The sequence below is a fragment of the Zosterops lateralis genome, assembly GCF_965231275.1.
Source record: "Zosterops lateralis genome assembly, chromosome: 6".
NCBI classification, from domain to species: Eukaryota; Metazoa; Chordata; class Aves; order Passeriformes; family Zosteropidae; genus Zosterops; species Zosterops lateralis.
Genome location: NC_139761.1, coordinates 57,578,291 through 57,595,316, shown reverse-complemented (window position 1 = coordinate 57,595,316; position 17,026 = coordinate 57,578,291). Strand labels below are relative to the sequence as shown.

Sequence of the window (17,026 nt, the reverse complement as noted above, 5' to 3'; positions counted from 1 at the left end):
ATTTTACAATTCTTTCTGACAAGTTTTTGCAACCCCTATGTACCTCACACAAAAATACTGTTTGGAGAGGATAAAGTTTGACACAGTTACTTTTAATGATTGGTTTTTCTTCCCCTTTCTTTTAGTTATCACCATAGTGACTAAACCATACATTTGACTGCTCATTTCACTTCCAGACCAGGAGAGAAAGGTTCCTGAAAGTATACTTTCAGTTGAAAACATCTGCTGTGAATGTAATGACCAAGAAATATTGGAAGAGTCGCTATCAACATTAAATATGAACATGTAAAACACCTGAAGCAGAGAAGTATTTCTATAAGGTGAGCTGGCTTAATCCACCATCTGCATTAAAGAAACATATTCACCTTTTCATCATCTCAACCCACAGAAGTGATTTTATCTTGTGGCAAATACCACATTGAATGTTTCATTCAAAGATTTTACTGCTGTTGGATTATGCAAGTTACCAAAGGACAGCTCTCAGACTATGGATCCCAAGACAGGGCCCCAAAAAGAGTTGTGGGATTGGTGTCCTCCAGAACTTCCTTAGGGCACACAGCACTTTATTCCTGATCTTCACCAACCCAATACCTATCACCAGACACTAAACCATCCCGTGATGAAGAGAGCAGCACAATCAGGTAAATGAGATTAAACAGTCCTGGCAGAGCTTGAGGAGCTAAAGCAGAAATACTTTTTGCATTCAATTCTGCAAATCTTCCTCCTTATCACATTCAAAGATAAAAAATCAGAGTTATCATTGTGACTTTACAACTTCCGCCATCCCCGATCAAGTGCCAAATGAAGCCCCACAGCCTCTCCCAAGGAGCAGCACCAGCACTTGGAGCAGATGCTCTTAGAGCTACTGAACAGATGTCCCAGGGCAAAGCAGCAGGCACAGATGGCATCCCTGCAAATATGTACAAACTCGGGGTTGCCATCTAGTCAAAACATTGTGCATCTGCTTCACACGGAATGGGAGAAGGTCACAAAACCACGGGAGTTCAAGGATGGAAGCCCCATCCACCTTGCATGTGCTGCAGCAGCACTGCCATGTCAGGCCTCCCAAATGTTGGGGGGGAAAAAAACCACTGCCATAAAAATCATAACCCTACTGCACAGAAACTTCTGGAAAATATCTGTGAGTCTGGCCAAGGCACAGTGTTTAATTTTTTTCAATTACAATGAAAATTCAGGGAAAGTCCAGAGATCAGTCATTTTGATATAAATTCAGCAAGCTTCTGAAAAAAAAAAAAAAAAAAAAAAAACACACAAACAAAAAAACCCAGTCTTTTTGGACTTGTTTGTGCACATAGCTTTTTCATTTTACAATAGCATTGTGCTATTTCATGATAAAGATGGCTTCAGGCAAGACTGTGCTTCAGCATCTTTGTAGAAACGCTTCTTGATGTATTTAGAAACAGGCAAAAACAATCTGTATCCATTTTCACAGAGATTTCAGGGTTTTCAGCCTACAAGGATTCTGTGACGAATCACAGGCCATTACTTCTTTGGCCTTTTTGCTGTTCCTCACCCCCAAGTGGGTCTGTGTGCACAGTGAGACACACACTGTGCTGGCTGTGCTGCCAAGTGGCTCAGCCTGGACAGCGATATGAAAGCGACTAAGACCTTGTTTGAGCGTCCCTCAGTGCAAAGGAAAGCAAAGCAGGCTAGGAGCAGGCACTGGGCACCGTGCTGCAGATCAGCTGGCAGGTGCCTGGCCCTGTCAGTGATGAAGCCATGGTGAGGAAAAGCAGTGCCTCTGAAAGGAAAGATGCATCTCCTCAAAGGAAAGGAAACACTCACTTTGCAGTTGTCACCGCGGCTCCACGCGGATGCAAAACCAGAACAAGTTACAGCTGTCAAGGCAAATATTTCAGTCACTTCCACAGGCACTGCTCTTGTACCCTAGTTACTGCAGAGTGACAGGGCGAGATCCCAAGCTCTGAAACATTAAGCATGGTGAAACATTGGATTTTGAAGAAATGCTCTTATCACGCTCAAGTGCACAGATCTACTCCTCAGCTGCCTGTGCATCTTGAGGAGCACGTTTGGTGCAGTGAGAGCCTCGGGTGGTGCCACTATCACTGCCAAAGTGGCCCTGGATGGTAAGACAGGGAAGCTTCCTTAACATCCACACTTACAAACCACCCAAAGCTACTTTTTACAGCTGGTTTAGATAAAGACAGAGCCAGAGGCTGCGCAGCAGAACCGTACGTGGCAAATCGCCGCTTCTGCAGCGTTAAAGACTCGCTGCTGTGGCAGAGATTACACACTGATATCACCAAAGTCACACTGACATCAGGCAGCACTAAAGGTGTTCTGAATAGAAGCAGCATTGCCTGGGACAATGAAATCTGTTGCTAAAAATCAGATTAAATTTCTACAAAGGGAAACACAAAATCTGCATCCCGTTTATTGCATCACCTACCCTATTCCTACTCCATTCCAAAAGTATTCCTTCTATCCAAGCAAACCCAGTGTAGCCAAAATGTAATATTAAAAACTTTCAAACCTCTCAAGTAAAAGCCTGAAAGTGCAACATCACTGTGCTGCTGGCTACCCAAATAAGATTCTTCCAAACATCCCTATCCTTTCATTTCAAGCCAAAGGAACTAAACCCAGCCAACTGAATGACTTTATTTTTCTATTCAGACCACTCTGAGGACAACAGTAATTGTGTTCTACCAGCCTGGTTTGAAACATTTAACAATAAACATTCCCACACTGACACCTCCTATTAGCACAGAATATTTATTAACATTTTGTCTTTTGTTCTACCCATCTTACACATGGCAGCTGGGCATGCAAGCTGCAAGGCATAAAGTATTTATGAGGTGTCTGTGTACCTGCAACTAGGCAAAGGTCATCCTAATACAAATTTATTTTCCTCTTTGATCACATAAAGAAAAAAGTAACCCCAACATCTGCCTGCCAGGTAAACGGCAGCTAGAGTCAGAGCTGGTGCAAAGCAGCTACATAGTTCCATGGCATGTGTTGTAAAGATTGACCTTAAGCATTTTTGTTTTCATTTCATATGTCTAAAAAGCTACCTTCACCATGGCTGCAACCTGCCTACTGTCTGAGGAAAAAAAAAAAAAAGAAAAAAAAAAAGCCTGGTTTCTCTCCTAGTCCTAATAAAGCAAGTAGGTAGTACCACACTGCACCTAAAAATAGTACAGCATCCTAGCAGGCTTCAGAGCTAGCACAGCCAGCAGGACAGCAAAGAGTCTGGCTGGAGTAAGCTGAAGTTACGATTCCTTAAATGTACTTAAAAAAAAACCCCAACAACCCCACACAAAAACAACCAAAAAAAACCACCCTCACACTAAACACTGTCCTAAACTTTACTGAAAGATAACCTGACAAAAGAAAATCTTCATCCTTTTACGTATCACCACTCCAATACCCAGTCATCTTGTACACTCACATCCTGCAGTTGTCATTACAGGGCTCATCACCCATGACCCTTGGCTAAAAGTTTGCTTCCCCAGCGGAGCATTTGCAATCCACAAAACATCTGAGAACTTTCCGAATGGAGGCTGACTACTTTTTAAGGCTAACCTGGGACTCTGAGCTGGCATCAGCCCAGGGACCTCTGTGGGTAATGCAGAGGCTCAGAGCTGCCAGTGTGACCAGACAGACCCCAGCAGAGCTGCAACCAAAGCACAGCCCTGTCCAGCCCTTCCCTCCCTCATGCTCATCACTGCAGCAACAGCTCAGCTCAGGGGATCCCCAAATCCACAGCCTCTAAATGCCAGATTTTAATAAAACAAGAGGATAACAGCTTCTTAAACTAATGAGGTCTGCCACCTGAGTAAAACTACATTATTTGAAAATAAATTATCCTAACTGAGGTGTCCTTAGAAGAAAGGTTCTTCCCTCTAATCTCTCAGAGTCAACAGCTTTTCAGTGATTTCTTACATTATGACAAATTCCACATGTTGCAAAACATGGAATATGTCAAAATCATCTTAGGCCTGGACTGGTCAGTATTCTTTAGACACTTTAACCTAGCTAATTAAGACTTTTCTTAATCAGAAAGAAAGGACACGTAATCAGTGGAACAATTACCATCCCTTAGTGAAGAGCATCCTAGAACTAATAAACTATAAGGATGTAGTAAATCAGCGTGTCCTTGTATGCCTATTTATTCATTGCCAACTTGGCAAAAAACTCAAGGTCCATGCATCCCTTAGCTGAGCTATCTCCATTTTAACATCTAAAAAAAAAAAAAAAAAATCACACCTGGAGGTCAAAAAGACACCTGCCCAGGTGAAGACCCTTCCCTTGGGCATGCAGAGAAGTTAGCTGAGATTACAAAACCTATATGGAAACTACTAACCAGTAGTAATAGGGGAAATTGGAAACTGTACTTGGAAAGTTACCAGCTCCGGACTTGTGTGTACAGATAACAGTGTGGGACGTCCTGTTGGTGTGAGACCACCGAGCACCCAGGCCTGTGCACATCTGAAATAAACTACTGATGTGTAGTGTGTCAGTGTGTCTCGAGTGTGTCATTACTGACTTGCTGCACACGGGGTAAACAGACAGCAAAACACATTTCTCCTATGTTCTCATAAAAAAAACAACAAACTACCACCACCAACTTTTCCTTTGACCTCTCTCATGGCCCAGAACATGTCTGCTCCATCCATATGCCCTCAACCTCCACTGCCACGAGCTCTGGCAGCTTTCCACAGCCAGCAACCATCACTGCCATCCCCTCTTCTCCCTTTCTGGAGACAGAGCCTGGAGCAAAGCGAGCACACAGGCATCGTTACAAAATTACAAACAAGACCCAAAAATGCAGAAACATTACCCAGACTACTATCAACCATGCAAATGTACACTAATAACATGTTGTAGACAACTAACTGCCTTATTAACTAGGGGTGTTAACATTCTAAATGAGATGCCCAAATTCAGCAGACAGTTCTCACAAAAGTTGCGTTTTAGCCTAAGTTTGAGGCATTCTGGTTCTCTGCCTGTACCAGAGGGTCATAAACCAATCAAACAGAAAAACTCAGTGTGTTGAAGCAGACTCCTGGGGGACCCACACATCCTGCTCCTGGCTGACCACAACATTTCTGCACTGTCCAAATTCGGGTTGAAAGAGTTTCAAACTGTCAGCCCATTCTCCTCCAATTGCCAACGTGGGCCAATGAAAGCCTTCCAACAGCTGGTTATGAGCAGCATGTTAATGCTTCAGAGAGACAACAATTGTCAGCCTGGTGTACATAAAACACCTGCTCTCAGCAGGAAGCCTCAGGATGGAAGATAACTCCTCCAGTAGTAACTCCTCTCTCACAAGGCTTAAATCAGTGGAAGATTTATACAACAGTCCTTCTTCACTTTACTCTTCTGCATACTTTAACCCCAAGAACAGAAGCAGGTGAGCACAATTCTATTTGCATTTGCATCTCTAAAGATCTTTTGAGAAGGAAAAAAAAAAACGTGGAAATGCCTCACATATTTCACATCAGCTCATTCAGAGGGGTGGAAGTAAAGCTCAGTCTTTATATTCTCTTTACAGCTTTCTAGTTTAGCAATTCAACATATAAATATTCATAAAGATGCGCCCTTTACCCTAGAAGGAAAAGGTTAATGGATACATCTGCAGAGTTTTTCCTTCCCTTTCTGAATCCTGGGCATCTTGGAATCCAATATGTGAATACCCATCTCGAAGAGAATAATCTAAAACACAGCAGGGAGTAAATCCAATTTTTCAGGTTTACTACTAGGGTCAGAAGTCACTTGCAGAGGCTTCTCTCCATCAGCTAGGTTTCAGTGAATAATTTAACTAGCTTATTACCCCTTTGTGCTTTTAATTAAACATATAGGGGCCTGGTAGCCTTCCAGCTGTTCTTTGTGAACATTCAGCTTCCTATGTGCTCCTCAACAGCCTCAGGAGGCGTTCATGGTGTCACTTGTTGAGAAGCATCCAACAACAGACTGGAGCCCCATGCCTATTCTACCTCCCCACTCAAAACTGACCCACAAGGAAAAGAAGTCTCACTATGAACCTGACATATTTATCAGAATCCCCCTGAATGTTTATATCAACACAGTTTGCTGCTACACAGTGAAGGGGCAGGTTTTTGGCTCAGTAAATCCATTTCACTACAGTCAGATTACAGGTTTCCAGATATTTGGCATGGCATAAAGTTTCTGAAGTTCAGGTCCTAGACACAGGTTGCAAGCATGTTAAAAAATAAATAAATAAAAATTTAGAGAAAAAAATTCAAGTCTTTAATGCTTCCTGTAAGAAAAATCTTCAAAACAACCACCTTATCACTCAGTCCTTTGCTCTGTCATGGTGAGACCTCCCATCATGAAACACTCTTCAGAAAGAACATTGTTGTAGCAGCCCTCCTGTTAGAGAGTACAAATGAGCAGAATCACAGACTTCATGTTTGTCACAGCATGAAAAGGGTCCTGGTTTATTCCTCTTTAGAGCTCAGCCATCCTGACTCCAACCATTCCTGACTCCAACCGTTCACTGACTCTGCTGCAGCAGCTCCTGCTGTGGGTTTCCCTTGCAGCCTCTGACTGCCGGTTATTTCCCGCTGAACTCTGACTGCAAGGATTAGTTTGCAGACCCTGACTGCAGGTTCCAACAACAGGCTCTGACTGCAGCCCCAGACTGACCTCACTGCAGGGATTCTCTCTCCCCAGGATTACTCTTCTTCACGATCCTCTTGTTCCTCCTTCCTCAAGGTTCCTCCGCGTCCATGATTCCCCTCACCAGCAAAGCCACCCCCTTTTATCTCACTTATCTTTATTGGATACAGCTGTGACTCATCAAGGGCGAGGCTGTTCTGGGTAATTAACACAGCTGTTCCTTATCAGGGGCAAGTTTCACCTGTATTCCCTTCTACACATATGGGTACCTGAACACCTTTGCCATATTTCCCCAGATCTTGGCCAGTGGTGGAGGAGAACCATCAACACATCTCAAACCCAGAGATAAAAGAGCTGAAAGGCAATGCTGACTCCATCTAATTCATGTTCTTGGGCTCTGCACCATGCAAGGCTAGAGCAGGCAGACAGCTTCGGGTGAAATTCTATTAAATCACTGTTGAAATGAGGAATTCATTGTGGGTGGCATTTTGAACATCTTGATGGCCTTTTCTAAGTGCTTAGGTGGTCTAAAGAGTCAAAGGTTGTGAGCAAAATAGCTCACAAAGCTCATCTAGGAAGAACTGGCCAGCATAATTCGCTGATCAAGAAAACAGTTTTCATTTTCTGTATCCCCAAGTAACATGTCTGTCCATCCTACATTATTTTTTTATTATCACTAATTTAGGAAAGAAAATAAAATCTTCAGATTTACCACTGTGTTCCAGATAACTATGCACACAGTCTGCACAAACTATCAGACTGTCCAATTAGAATTTATCTGCATTAATTAAGATTTCCATTTTCCAAGACTTACTTTAACACATTTGAAGCATGAAAACAAATCATGTTTATCCTCATTAAACTAAGATGCATTGTCACCATTGTCCTGTCCATCAAATGATGATATAAATTAACAGCAAATCTCTAATTGCTATGAAATATCCATTTAGAATAACAAAACAGTATGTCTAAATCACTGGCTTCCAGAAAAATTGTATTAATCTTACTTTATTATCTTCAGTTTAAGAGCTCCATCCCATTGGAAAATAAAAACCTGCTAAAACTTGCTAGAGAAATGAAATTTAAACCAGGCATTCTAATGCATTACTACCTTAGGACAATCATCTCCACTACATCAAAAAGCAGGATATATACACACATATTTTCATTGCTTGGAATAACACCTATTTCTCATCTATTAATTCTGTGCACAACAGAAAAAAAGGCAATTCCCACAGAGATATGAATTCTGGTCTCCACAGCTAACAGAACTGCTTTTCTTCACTTGTTGTTGACCTCCTATGTGTTCTGAAGGCCTGAACTTTTAATTTGGCCACTGCTGGTATGCTGATAAGTTTAAAAAAGCAAGCCTTTAACTATAATATCTCCAATTTTGTACAAAGAGAAGAAATTGAGAAGAGTTCTTGGGTTTCCCATAGTCAAAAACTATACTGGTTAAATAACACTTGTACTCTTGCACTCCTTCCCAGGTATCTTGCTCTTGATGAAATAAAGACACTCTTTATTACCCTCTTTGCAGTGTCTGTTTTCATAGACACGGGAAACTGAAGAAGCTTCATCAAAAAAACAGATGTCATCAAGAACAGGACCATGGCAATTATCAGAAGCTGAGCAGGAGCAACAATTAATAAAAGGCTTGCCCTGTGATGTATCTGCACCCATTTCAGCTCCCATGCAAAGCTATTGAGTGGAGCTGCCAGAGAAACATCACAAATTATCAGCCTGAAAGTTCTGCTATTACATTGACCTAATGTAAGCAGAGTCCTCTTCATCAGTGCCCCAAATCTTTGTTCTCCACTTCTCATCCAATCTAAAAAGTACCTTCTCCACTGTCATCCACTTTATTAATTTCTGTCACCACAGACCTGGGGGTCTGAAAGCAGGATCCTTACCAAGGTCTGAGCAGTGACCTGAGAAACAAAAACTGGCTCTGAGGGATACACAGAGAGTCAAAAAAAAAAAAAATAAAAATAAAAAATAAAAAGGATCATTCACCTGAAGTCACAGCAGGCAGGAGCAACACCAGACATGCCTGTTCTGACTCCTGCATGGAATCACAGAGACTGAAACTTCTTCATTTACTACACAGAGCTGCAAAGGATTAACTGAGAGCAGCAGGCAATCCTTCAACCCCATGTATTTTTAAGCAGATGCCATCATTTTAAATATTACAGATAACCTCTGTGCCAGAGAGGACAACAGCAGTGTATTTTGTTCAACCTAGATTACTCCTGCATAGCACATCTCCCTACAAGGCTCTGCCTGTCAAGATAGAGGACTCCAGGAGCTGCATTCAGTAGATGCCATATCTAAAAATCCATGTGCCTTGCATTGTATAATCACCACTGCCTGTCTAGTTTGACCTTGGATTTTGCCAAGTGCAGGCGTGTGACAGCATTTTTCCCTTCAGTGGCTATCCTCAATGTCCTCTTCCTCCAATAAATAATAAACAAACCCTTAACATGGCAAATTGATCCTGTTAACTATGACTTCAAATGGCCTGAAAAAGCTTGGAGAAATTGAAAAGTAATGCAAAAAGGAATGACAGAGTAAGAGATGGAGAATGGGAAGAGGTGGAGGGAGGGGTCCCTCCATAATGTAAAACAATATTCTTCTAGACTGAGACAGTGGCCTGAAAAATGCAGAAAGGAATAAAGTAAAAGAGAGACCAATAAGAAAGTAGAGGTGACAGAAAAGTATAGAATAGAGAAACAGCAAAGTCCTCCCCTTAACTGGGGAGCCTTGTCTGCCCACCTCTGCTGTTGCACTGGCAAAAGGCAGCACTGACATTTTGGTCATGATGAAGTCACTGCCTTCTCCTTCACACACTTTGTCGACAAAAAGGGAAGAAATTGGGCTGACAATTGAGTATCACGTACATGATTAAGACACATACCAATAGATTTTTTTAATAGAAGTGCTGCAGAATAACTGGTATTAGATTTGAAACGAGAGCAAGCAAAGAATGTCCCATTACTTGTATTGCAACAGAAAAGACCAGCACTAGCCTTTTACGTGTCAAACTACACCCAAAGGTCCTTCAAGACCTAAGAAATTATTAAAAAAGCACTCACACAGTTATAAACAGGAGACTGTTTGATACAAAACACACTTTGAAACATCAAAACGTCATTGGAGTTGCATTATGGACCATAATATAAAGTTCACCTTTTTTTGTTACAAACTGATGTCTGCCACTAAGACAAATAATCAAAGAGATCTCTTCTTCCTCCTAGACTGACAACCAAAAAAAAAGGGGGGGGAAGAGACATACATGAAAATAGGACTATAATGTATTTATGTTGGGAAGCATACACAGCATTATATGGAAGCACAAGTAGCTTAATTTCTTAATAGCTGAATCTCAAAGAAAATGTATCCTTTTATAATGTTATAAAACATAGTGAAGCAAGGAAAGTGCAAGTTTAACTTTTATGAAAAGGCAAACTCCAGAGCACATATAATAAACTAGTCAGGCAAATTGCATTACAAGGCTTGTAACTTCCAAAGTGCATTGCATCTATACTACATTGGCTTTGATCTTTCTGTTTAAGTTATTTTACAGACCAGGATACATAAATAATGAATTCCTCCCATAACAAAAAAAAAAAAAACCACCTAGGAAAAAAGTAGCAAATTTCAAACTACGAAGAAAGGCTCTAACTTGCATGTTAGATTTTTCACCTACCATTTCAACACACTGTCCAAACAGACCACTGAGCACTCAGTACCTTTTATGCTGCTGCTGCTACAAAAGAGAGAGAGAAACAAAATTCCTCTTACCTGTGCTCTAACTCTCGGATGGACAATATAACTCCAGAAGTCGACGCCTTTTGTTGCAGAGTGGCCAGAAAGGTGAACTCACTTTTATTCCTGAAGAGCTGAATTAACTTCTCACTCACGTGGGGCGCTGCGTGGATTTCTCTTTCTGTATCTGAGGGTTTTATTTTGGAAAGGGAAAAGAAAGGGAAATAACGGTCTAGTAAAAACGCTAAGTCAGAAAGATTCAGATCACATTTTTCATTTTCACACCAATATTTTTCATTTTTGAGAGTCATCTGCCGTGGTCCACCACTGCGTTTTTTCAATGAAAAAAAACCCAAATGCCATCTCTGTCAGCATGCCCACTTGTCACTTTGACAAGTTCACAACTGGCCAGCTACTGATTTTCTGATGGATTTCTTGATGGGATGCTGAGCCATTTGTGTCTGCTGCGAGCAGATTAAGTTGCTGTAAATAAGGTGTGCTGCAGTCAGATAAATAGGCCCCTAAATTCTGAGAAATCTCAGGCACTGCCTCTCCCAACACAATTCACCAAGCTCCAGTTTGAGTTTTTACCAGTGCCTCTGTTGCCACCTGTCCCTCGTACATCACAGGGAGCCTGTCCTTGCACAGTGTAAGGCAGAGATGTATTATTGCTAATAATGCTATACGACTCTGCTCCTGCCTCAGAAATAAATACAAGACAGCCTTGCAATCCACGGCTGTTCCAGGGATTTCTCAGTTTAAACAAGCAGAGTATGACAGCTCATACAATATTTATTAAACTCCAGCCTGACCAGGCAGATGTAGAAACATCCCAGCCTGGCTAATCCTGATGATGTCCAAGCAGCATCGTGCCTTCTCACAGCTCATCTTCTAATATTCAAATGCATCATCTCCCACCACATTCATTTTTAACTTGTCCTTTTATTCCCTATGCATCATCACTATGAAAGACAATTAACTACAAAGCAGAAGAAATTGTGGCATTTCACCTTCCCACCCATTGCCGTGTCTCTCATGCTGGGCCTTTGTCACACATTTGCAAGACCTGAGCCACTTGCAGTCCCTGGATGTCATAAACAATTGGAAACCCTGGGTGCTTGCTTTCCAAAGGTTTTGCTGTGAAGCCAAAAATGCTGGCACAAATTCTCAGCTGGTAGAAAACCAGAGAACTCCAGTGAATGCTGAGAATCCAGCCCAGCATGCATGATGCAATGCACAAAGGAGTGATGAAAATTACAATTCAGGATTTCACTGCAGGGAAAAAAAAAAAAAAACCCTCAACACTATAAAAAGGCCCCATTGTGTCATTAAATGAGGCTTTGCAGACAGAGAGGAGAGAGATTGGCTTGGAAAACAACTTAAAGCCTCAAACACACAACTACTGAGGGAATGCCATGGACTGAAACCAAACTCCCAGGAAAAAGTATTCAAGCATTTGGTAATTGGGTGTCTCTGTTTTTCCTGTGCAGCTTCAAGCCCTCCAAAAGAGCTTTACACACTCAGACTCATAACATGCTTGCACTCTGAAAGGCTCACTGGTGAAAAGTTCTGGAGTTAGAAACCCAAAATCAGTAGCCACCATTGAAAAATCATTGCCAGAGGCTCGAATTTCCCTGATAAAAAAAAAATAGTGCCACTGTCACTCTGTCACTCCAGGAGGAGTTTGGACTGCTCCCAACACGCTGAACAACAGGGTGTGAGGTTGTGTTCTGACCCTGTCAGTGTTTTTTGGGGTTTTTTTTGTAATACTACATTTGTATTTTTTAATATTACTAGTAAAGAACCGTTACTCCTATTCCCATATCTTTGCCTGAAAACCCCTTAATTTCAAAATTATAATAATTTACATCAACAAACTATTTGTCTGTCCAGTGCCACTTTTACCACAGCAGAGGATAAAGCTTCCAAGAGCAGAAATCACCTCCACTGCCATCATATAGTGGAACAGAAGAACAAACAATCCAGCACAGATGGCCAGATGTTGTCTTTATCTATTAGCTTTTGTTATCTGCACCATTATCTCCACCTAGCAGGTGTTATTACTGGTCGTAAATATCGTGTAGTTTCTTTTTAAAAAGCTGATGCAAGAGATACAAAACTATGTCTCCCCACAGACCCATAAATTCACCAATATCCAGTTTGCCATCTAACAGAAAACCCACTTGTAGCATGTTCCAAGGCACAACTAAGACTCAGAGGTAGAATGTCCAAGACCTGACAGATGAAGATGATTATCATTTCTTGAAGGTTAAAAACCTTCATATCTTACTTTTCTTTTTTTTTTTTTTTTTTTTTTTCTCCTTAAAGGTGTTACAGTTACCAGAAATAAAGTATGACTTAACAAAGCTTTCAAAAATTCTTTCACATGAAAGCACAGGCAGTGCTGTCAGCAGAACATATATGTTTAAACTTCAGTCAAGCCTTGCAAAGTACAACAGTTTCTCATTATAGGAAAGCCCACATCCCACCACCTATCCATCAAGTTTTATACAAAAATATAGGGCTCCTTGCTCAGAATCATCCATGGTTCATCAGTACACTGACTACTTCAGTTAGAAACACACTTTGAAATATTTTGCTGTTCTCTACCACCTCTTCATAGATAAGAGTATACTGAAACCACATGAAACTCTGACATTTGTTCTCAGTTGGTTAAAACCTGTAAGATCCAAAGTTCTGACATTCCAGAGTGTTACTGGGTAACAAACTGTATTTACAGACTGCTTTGCAGCACTGTGTTAGCATGACTGGTACAGAGGAGATTATATAATCAGGCTCTTAGAAATTAACACACTGCTAAGTACAGCAGTATTTGGGGAGCAAGTCCAGTCATTACCAGCACCTTGGGACATCCCTACTGCAAGTCAGGTGAAAAATTTACTTGCTGATGCAACCATGTCTATAGGAATGCTGCTTTCCACAGCCTCACCTCAGTAACTACAAAGGGGACTTTGCCACTGATTCCGTGGTGGGCTGGTAAGTACAGTTGGGCTGGTGAGCAAAGGCTGGTGGGGCTGAGACTCCCCAGTGCCCAGCACAACCTGGGCTTGCAACCTGGAACTCAAATGCTGGGAAGGAGGGGTTTTGAGGACAGCTCAATGTTACTTTTATCTTCTTTTTCCTGCCAGGGTCAGTATTAAACGCTCCAGAAGGTGTTTCTTGTTCAGACTCAGATGTTTATTAATTCTTATCTACATCACAGTCTCACAAGCTGTGAGTTCTACAGCACTTCAAGCTAACAAAATAAAAATGGCCCCTCTCTCTACAAGGCCTTTTAAGCATAAAGTGTCCAGTTAAGAAATGATACCTCAATTATTTTGACTTTTAACCCCATAACCAACCATCCATGGCCCACAATGGGGACTTTTCTATCCAATTACAAAACACCACCCAGACACATGAAGAAGAAGGTGAAAAAGGACTGGCCTCCACCCTAAAACCTCCATTTTACTTTATATATATATTACTATATTCTAAACCCTTAAACTCTGAGTTTTCCACTCTGTGATATCACACACTTCTATTCACACTCCCAGTGCTGTCACTCAATTTTGGAAGCCTTTTCCACGGCCTTAGGTCAATGTAGTGTTTGCTTGGGGGTCAGTGCCTGTGAGCACAGAAAGTCTGAAATTCTCAGTGCCTAGAGCTCCAGCAGCCCAGCTCCTGTCCCCAAGGCACAGCCCCCCACACTCCCTGGGCAGTGTCTGCCCTCACACACCTTTCCCAGGAACGTGGTGTTTGTGTTTTGTTTGATTTCTGCAGAAAACACCATACAAATGAGCTGGGAGTACAATCCATTTAGAATAAGAGACTTCTATTTTCAGGTAGATTTTCACACCTCAAAATGAAAAAAATAAAATTAAAAAAAAAAGCAAAGAAAAATTGAGAATACATATACACCCCCTCACCACAGGTGCCTGAAAGGCAAAATACTTTTTATGCTCTCTATAAAAATAACTGTCTGCTTGTAATGAAATGTCATATTTCCTACATAATATAGAACAATATAGGTTTATACAGCAATCTTCAGTGAAACATCGCTTCATGCTTGAATGATAATGCAATCTCAGCAAAATAAACAAACACAGATACGACTTTCATATGCCCTTCTATGTGATTATATTTTCTTAATTTGAAATAGTGACTGTCTGGAGGGTTTTTTAAAACATACCAGAGTGTTTCTAAAATTAAGCGAAGAAAGAAAGCAAACGTACTCTGTTATTTGCAAGTCCAAGAGACAGAAATCATCTCAGAGAATCAGGTAAAGGCAGCTTTCTACCTTCAGCAGAAAAAAAGCACAAGACACACCTATTGCAGAGAAAGCTTATGTGTTGCTTGATTTTAATTCTTTTATTTTAAGCTGTGGGTCCAAGGAAGAAGTGCCAAACAAAAAGCAATGGTCCACTTTGCCAGGACAGACATCAATAACCATTTAGCTACTATCAACCCCCTCCCTGGCACCATCTCCCCCACAGCCAGGGATGTCACCTTGTCTTCTCCTGCCTTGTCCCCTGAGAGAGCTCATGCAGCCCCTGACCAGCACAGCCCTGACAAGGTATCCTGGGTTGTAATATGTAACCAAAAATGTTTATTCTATTTGTCATCTGTTGAAACTGGTTGGGGAGGTATTACTCTTTATCTCAGAACTCCTGGGGAGAGAGGACAGGTGTCTTCTGCTGACGGGCACCTGTTAAACCAGGGGGGGCAGTGTTCTTTATCCCTTCCAGAGGGATCTCTGCTGTCCATGGCCCATCCAGGCTCACTGCAGGGCTGATACAATTCCATCATCCCATGGGGAGATGCTCCACCCAGGGGGAGGAGCCCAGCATTCCCACCTGGATCAAACCTGGCATTCAGAACACCAGCACAGCCTGTTTGCACTGGATTCCCAGAGGAACACCAGACCCATCTCAGCACCACTGGACCCTTCTACAGGATCATCTCTGCTCCAACAGAACCACATCTGTCACTGCAGGAGGACTTGACTGGACTGACACCAACACCCTGACCAACAGGGTGTCAAGTCATGTTCTGACCCTGACAATGTTTTTTGGGTTTTTTTTTTTGTACTATTACATTTGTATTTTTTAATATTCCTAGTAAAGAACTGTTATTCCTATTCCCATATCTTTGCCTGAAAGCCTCTAATTGCAAAATTATAATAATTCAGAGGGAGGGGGTTTACATTCTCCATTCCAAGGGAATCTCTGGCTTTTCCCTGGCAGACACCTGTCTTTCCAAGTCAAGACACAAGCTAAAAAGAGCTACAAGAGGAAGCAGCACCCAGGGCTGCCCTGACACAGGGACTCAGCATCCACTGCACCCTGCCCTACACCCTGAGCCACATGGGGAAATTTTACCCACGGCTCTAACTACTCACAACACTCACTATCAATATAGGGGATATATTTTTATATATAATATAAGTTATAATATAATGTAACACTTCAAAATAAGTCCCAAATTTTTATTTTAGCTTAGGTATGTTTTCCCTTCACCACAAAAACCAAATGAATGGTGATGCTGCTCTGGGGCAGTGCTGTTAAGCCAAGCTTCACCTCACACATATGAACCATTCAGGTATTTCAGTGCACAATAATCCTAAATGGAATTAGGTACAACAACTCAGGATCAGCACCAGCCCTTAGCCAACCTGATTTAGACCCTCAAGTCACATCTTCCTGTGTGGATTCAGTGCTCTATGCATCACCAGCTCTAGCAACTAAAAATTAAAAGCTCAGGCTTCTGCCATTTGTAACCTTGAACACATTAGAAGCCCCAGATAAGACAAATGGAGGAGTTGGCATCAGCTCCACTAGAAACAGTGCAAGAAAATCACCACCACACAGAAGCAAACAAAATGAGTCAGGGAAGGAAAAGGATAATGCTGGGAAAGAAAGCAAAGGTCTTGCCAAGCTCCCTTTGACAGTGACAACAATGCACTGCACAAAGGGGAATACATGACCATTTGGAATGGAATTTTAAGTGATGAAGAATGTTCACCAGTTGTTAAAAGCTGTATCCCAATCCATCTGGGGAATAATTTTTCTTTAATATATGCCTCCACCAGAGGAAAAATACTAAAATTCAGTTCTGGATCAACTCATTTTCCAAAGCAATAGGTACATTTTATCATTCACTAGCCTGCTTGAATACCTTTTACTTCCCTTGGCAGAGAACATACTGCAGAACACATTGCTTTATTGGTAACTTCAATCATTTTAAAGCTATTTCCTTCAACATGCTTTCACTAGAACCTTTGAACAGTCACTCTGGACAAGCAAGTAGAAATTAATCCTACTACACCAGAGAAGCTGGATTTAAGCTATAGCAATTAAAGGATTGAATATTACAGGTTTTTGGCTTTTACCTTGCTATGGGCAAAATCCAATAAAACTGAAAACTGTATTTAAAAAAGCAAAACAAACAAAATATCACCCCAATGCCCCACTTTTTTTTTTTTAAACTCACTAGCTTTATGAAAACAAAACCAAGATTAGAAGGATGATCCAAAACTAGCAACTCTCAGTGTGGGCAGATCCCAACAGTTGCTGAGGATGAAAACACACAGCGGCATCACAAAAACATTCCTGTTCACTGAAGCAGGTGCTTC

At 41.4% G+C, this 17,026-nt stretch overlaps 1 protein-coding gene across 1 annotated transcript in view; it reads right to left on the bottom strand.

Annotated features, from left to right (window-relative positions):
• NELL1 (neural EGFL like 1) overlaps window positions 1-17,026 on the bottom strand; it is a gene marked incomplete at its 5' end in the record, with an annotated part of 282,538 nt that overhangs the window by 248,264 nt on the left and 17,248 nt on the right. Inside the window, one exon of the mRNA XM_083862654.1 lies at window positions 10,429-10,579. Coding sequence (XP_083718780.1) covers window positions 10,429-10,579 — 151 coding nt within the window. The remainder of the gene's footprint in view (window positions 1-10,428; window positions 10,580-17,026) is intronic.